The sequence below is a fragment of the Dendrobium catenatum genome, unplaced genomic scaffold, assembly GCF_001605985.2.
Source record: "Dendrobium catenatum unplaced genomic scaffold, ASM160598v2 fragScaff_scaffold_22, whole genome shotgun sequence".
In the NCBI taxonomy this organism is placed as follows: domain Eukaryota; kingdom Viridiplantae; phylum Streptophyta; class Magnoliopsida; order Asparagales; family Orchidaceae; genus Dendrobium; species Dendrobium catenatum.
In genome coordinates, this window is record NW_021318484.1 from 1 (window position 1) to 5962 (window position 5962).

The 5962-nt window shown below is 37.1% G+C and overlaps 1 protein-coding gene across 1 annotated transcript; it reads right to left on the bottom strand.

Annotated features, from left to right (window-relative positions):
• Window positions 1-2528: 2528 nt before the first annotated feature.
• Window positions 2529-5706, bottom strand: LOC110094796 (FCS-Like Zinc finger 8). Its single transcript, XM_020820125.2, has 2 exons — window positions 3659-5706; window positions 2529-2894 (listed from the first exon to the last, which is right to left on the bottom strand). Exons 1-2 carry the CDS (start codon window positions 4486-4488, stop codon window positions 2789-2791), a joined length of 936 nt encoding a protein of 311 aa, XP_020675784.1. The 5' UTR covers window positions 4489-5706; the 3' UTR covers window positions 2529-2788.
• Window positions 5707-5962: the final 256 nt, after the last annotated feature.

The following is a 5962-nucleotide window of genomic DNA, read 5'->3' on the forward strand; positions in this document are numbered from 1 at the left end:
TTAGCACGCCATAGAGAAATTATTAAAAAAAGGTATATTCAGTGAATTCGGATGATAAAAAAAAGGACATTAAGAAGCTGTTAATTTTTTTTTAATAATAATAATAATAAAAAAAGTCAAGTAGCGGAACCTATTTCATTCCAACAACCATCAGTAATGGAGTTAACCTAATTAATTTTTTGACTAATTTGCATTAGCTGACCTTTTTAGTTTTAAAATTTATCAATTAACTATTAATTAAAAAATTTAGATTAATTTAAATTTTCATTTGTTGTCATCTCCATAGGACCAATCTACCTTATTTCAATGGCCTCGATGACTTCCTTATGTTGCTAAATTATCAATGACTTCCTTATTAAAGGCATTTTAGATTTTTGTTTTTTGTTTTTTATGGGACTTACTCAAATTTCATTAAAAGAAAAAGGAAATTACAAAAGGCTCAAAAGAGGCCAAAACTAAAATTTTAAAGCTTTATACGCGAAATTAAACTATAGATTGCAAAGCAACCTTAAAAGAAAAAATAATTCAAAATTAACTCATTGTAGGCAACAAAAATAGCCAAAAATCAATCAAGAAGGCCATGAAACCTGCTGGACTCAAAAAATGACAGGAGGCTTCCTACAAATCCAATAGAAAAATTCGCCGCCCAGTTGCCAGGCTAGGACGATCCAATGAAGGTAGCAGCCCAAAAGACATACAGAGAAAACTACAAGGTAATCAAACAGCGAGAAGTCCCAAATCACCAACATGTGGAGGTTCTGACCCCAGACATGATTTTAAATTGGTTCGTGACCGACCGATTGTCTATGTCGGTTCTCGTGGGAAGGGCAGACAGGGTCGGTAGTTCTATGCGTTTGCCCCTTGTTTTTGTCTCTCTGGTTGGTTTTTTTTTTCTCACTGATTCGTTCAAGTTTTTTGTTGGTCGTGGATGTGCTGGGCTATGATGTGGCTGTGGCTCGTTTCTTCGTTGTCATGACTCATGACAACCTTTGGTGTTGATCTCTTGTTCGGTTGCCCTTGGCTGGTCGGTTGGATTGTTTTCTTCGCGGCTATCTTCACCAAATTGGAGGGTCTGTGCGTGGCTTCGGAGAAGTTGGGAGCCTCGGCCAATTACTGAGCCTTCTGATTGTGTTCTTTTTGTATTTTATTCTAACTTTTTTCTTTAGCTTCATGGCCTCTTGTAATTCTTTTTTGGTTTAATATATTTCTAGTTTTATAAAAAAAATAATAATAATAATTTGAACTAAGGGGTTGCAGTCAATTCTGACAAAGCAAAAGCATTAGCATTTTAGAAATTTGTTATTTAATTGCATTAATTAGGTATTCTTTTTATTTTTCTCTTCATAAAGAGAGTGTGTAATCTTATTTATATCTTAGAAAAAATGGTTGCAATAGGACCTATACATTAATTAGATAAACCTATATTAAATTAATGTTTCTTTTACGTGTTGATATTCTTCTCTGTGTGTTTGTTCGTTATGTTATATTTACATATAATTCACATATTTCCCAACATCCAATACCGAAATAGATCAATCCAATCATCTTTAATAACGTCCTCTCTCAATCTCTCTCTCTCTCTCTTCAGCACGCAACATTTATATGCTTAGAAATAACTAAATACAATAATTAGGTGCTATAAAATAATAATTAGATTGATAAAATTCATAAGATATTTGATAATAACTAGATTTAAATAAAATAATAATAATAATAATTAAATATGAGGTTGGAAAGACAAAAAAAGGTAGGGTTGAAAAATAAATGAAAAAAAAAATTAAAATGTCCCTAATATACGGTCAACTTAATCTCAAAGTATCATATTGCTCTACAGCTCTAGTTTAGGAGAAATTATTCTGTGCGGACACTAGACCATCCGAAGGCGAATCAGAATGTGTTATGTCACCCGGTACAGAGCAGCACATAGCCGCAGTACACATCAAATGGGTGACGTGTTGTGTTCTGATTCGTCTCCGGACTGCGTCCGTATCCGCACAGAATAATTTCACCTAATTTAGACGCTCCACCGGTAGCAAAGTGCTCTTATCAAAATTAATTAACTAATTAAGAATGCAAGTTCACCTTAATAGATCCAAATGCATGAATCTTTCAGAGCTCCATCTAATCAAATTTATTACGGAAAAAGACTTTCTTTTACACTCCAAAACGTTTTTCTTGATGACATTTGACTAAACACCCCATCTAACAACATTATTAACTTGTCTAACAAAAGCACATGAAACATATCAACAAACATATTAGAATCAAATTCAACCTTTCAGTAAAAAGTGAAATGTATGTTTTGAATGACAAAATTAAGAACTATTTCAACCATTTCTTGTTCGGAACAACTTTCTTATTGCTTCTTAAAGCAATTTTTTAATTTGAGAAGCAGTAAGAAAGTCATCCCAATCGAAGCCTGTGATGTTAGCAGTATAGAAAGCTAAAAAATGGAGAACTCAACATAAAAATCAGCTTTTCATGACTTTGGCATATCAACCACAGAACATTGAGCTGTATGTTCAGTATGACAACAGCAAGAAATATTGTTACTTTGTATAGAAAGCTAAAATATTGAAAGTTCAATACAACATTCAGCTCTAGCAGGAGAACACCCACAAGATTAAAAAACAAATTATCAAAAGCCAATCCATGCTCTATCATTTTACTTTGTAATCATAGCCTGGCCAATCTTTTAAACTAATAAGAACAAAAGAGCAATCATTTTATGCTGACCATCTCTCCCTTTCCATCCTTACAACAGTAACAGGAGGGCCACCTTCTCATGCTAAGGAGAAGCTGGTGGTGGTCCTTGTTGTGCCAAATTCTCCGTTTCGTCATCCAAAACCATCTCCCTGTTTCCACAGTCATAGCTACAAAATACCTTTTCTCCCCTGAGAGCTCAAATTATCAAAAAAGAAACAATAAAACAAAAACCAGTTTAGTGAATCTAAATCTGCCTTAATGAGTCGCTTGCATGAGTTGCATAAGTTCAATGGAAAGTTGGTAAAATGATTTAGGCCGTCTCCAACCGAACTCCAAACGACGGTAAGGCGTAGCTGGTTTGCTCCATTCGAACGGAAAAAAAATCGCTAATCTGTGTCAATATTGGAGTGCATTGGTGTCACACTGTTCACCTATGCGATTTTACTATCTCAACCGGATTCGCCGAAGAAACCCACGAAAGAGGAGAAGACAGTTACCTTCGCAGAAGCGCGCAAAATAGAGTTCGATTGGAGATGAATCATGGCTTTTTTTAGTTTCACTGCATTTTGGAGTAAAAAATGGGATGTTCGGTTGGAGATGTCCTTAGAAGTTAACTAAACATACAAAGTCGATAGCATTCAGTTGTCCTAACATACTCTCAATTATTGCATTATCGCCAATAATAGATAGGAGGTAAAGCAAACCTTGTTCAAAACCATGCCCTCTATCTATCTCATTAGCTTTCACATGGCCTAATAAATGTAAGGCTAATTTATTATGACTTGTATCTTTATTTCAGAACATGACTAAAAGAACATTATGACATTCCTCTTTTCAAGGCTGTGGATTTCCAAGGAATTGCATGGGAAGAAAACTAATTAGACAGTAGTTGAGAATTTGAGATCAAATGTATTTAAATTTGCAAGACTAAAAGAACATCAGATTGGCAAACCTGTACATGAAGATATCCTTTCCTTGCACAATTTTCTTCCTGCAAGATTGGTAGAAAGACAAGGAATTGACAGAAGGAAATTTGCTCGAGCCATCGATGGAGAATTTGATCTCCCTCCTTGAAGGACTCAACACATTGTTGCAGTTCTCTAAGGTACAAGTATCAAAAATGTGAATTGTCCTCGGATTCGGTCCATGAGAAATCACACGAGTATAATCTTCAGATAGTTCCATCTCACTAGGAGAGAGACAAAAAGCTGATTGTGGAGGCTTTGAGGTAGGAGTTGTGGCAGTCAAACATCTTCTTTCAGGAGAGAGAAGAGCCATAGCTAACTTTGAGTTCTTGTTTTTGACACCAAACTCAATCAAGGAGTGAGGAGAAACCACTGAGCAAGTTGGGAAAGCAGAATTGATCTGGCTTGTAGAAGGGATCTGAACCTTGAGCTGTGATCCAAACAACACCATTCTACTCTCAACCTTCGAAGATTTTTTGTCTGCTTTCTCATTGCTAAGAGCATCAACAATGCCAAGCCCAACTTTGTTAGAGTTTATAACATCCCAAGGGTGGACTTTGCTCTCCGAGGAATTGTTTGAACAAGCTTTTGGTTTCCTATCAGAGAAGATGTGATTTCCTGCTGCAGAGAAGGGCTTTGTTTCTAAAGTGGAGGACGTGATCATTACAGAAGCCTCATTGCCTAAGAATCCAGGAGATGGATTCAAAGAAGAAACTGTGGGTCTGCTTCTGAATTTTATAGTGGGAGAAGGAAGTGAAATGCGATCAGACATCAGACCTTGTTTACTGCAAGCTGTACTTGATCTCTTCTTCAGCATAGCAACTACTCTTATTCAAATGGTAAGAGTGAACTATAAGCTGATATACTGATAAAGATAAAAGGGAAGGGAAGGTGATGCAGAGAGCCTCGCTCCCCTTTTCCACTGGAGTCTTCTTTCTAAGAGACAAATCACCGAACAGTTTAAGCTATAAAGAAATGGAGGAATAGAGCAACTTCGAGCTCACTTGGGGCTCACCAGGACTAGTGCAAGGATTCTTTTCTGTAAGGTCATTATCCTCAAGCAAACAGTAAGATAATGATGAACAGACATATAACCCCAATTCGTTTCCTTTAACTTTCATGCAATCCCCACATGTTTCTCCACTTTCAACAACAGAGAAAACCGAGATGAAAATTCTTGACCTTTCTTACTTTCATCTCGATTCTTTAAGCAGTGAATTTTGCGGAAGAAAAAAAAAAAGAGATTTTTATCCAAACAAAAAAATTGAAAAGAACTAAGGCTCCAAAACTCAGCTTACCCCTAACAAATTCAATGCTCACTCCAAAAATAACAGGCAATATCCGATTTCTTTTTCTCAGCCCCCTGTTCTATCCATTATACATGCAGGCAATCCCAATCAAGCAAGGTAATTCGGCAACTGCCGCCCTCGTTCCCCATATAAAACCTTAAAAGGAAATAAAAACCAACTACGAAGAAAGCCCAGAAGCTAAAAGAAGCAGAGAAGCAATAAAGATTGGTCATTTTTTGGGGGAAAAGATCGGTCTTTTACTGCTCCCATGCACAGGGAGTCAGGGAGAACAGCTCAGTCCTATTCGATTGCAATGCCCCTCTCTTTCTCTTCTGCAGAGTTGCAGCGCCAGAGGATTAGCGATCCTACCGACACCATGGATGGCTTTTTTAAATTAAAAAAATAAACTATAAATGTAGGAAGGATTCGATTTCAGATAATGAAAACAACTTTCAGCAACTAAACTAGATGGAACCATGAGGGGTTATTTAAGGTACAATTGAGTGGCTTGCTCTGCAGTTTTCAGGAGGCTGGAGATTGAGGAAGAAGCACGTTTTGCAAAAATATCCAAGCACACTTCATTTATTGCACCGTTGGGTTGTGCTTCATAAATAAATAACATTGTCAGCGTTTATCTATAATTATACAGGGTTTTCAGTTTTCTGCGTCACTGCTCCGTTCACTTCCACAACCGTCCTGCTGCGGCGGTTTCAGCGCGGCAGAGCCGTGGTGGTATCCCGTCACCCCTTAGTGCTGTTTTGGACTGTCAGTCATCATCTCCATAGTTACGCTCACCGGGAGGGGAGAATTATTGGGTTGGACATAGGACGATGACATATGTAGTCCAATGAAAATACACCACATCACCTTATTTTCGGTATTAAGCTTAATATGAGCTCGATACTGTGACTGCTTGGTGAACTCGATACTGTGAAGTACCGAACTTAGTACTTCACAGTACTGAGCTCATACTGAGCTCAGTACTATGAAGTTTGGAATTTT

Excerpts from the sequence above, each read along its gene's own strand:
- LOC110094796 (XM_020820125.2), bottom strand. The coding sequence starts at position 4,488 with ATGCTGAAGAAGAGATCAAGTACAGCTTGCAGTAAACAAGGTCTGATG. Across the intron at positions 2,895-3,658 it reads AAGGATATCTTCATGTACAG|GGGAGAAAAGGTATTTTGTA; the intron begins GTTTGCCAATCT and ends TTGAGCTCTCAG.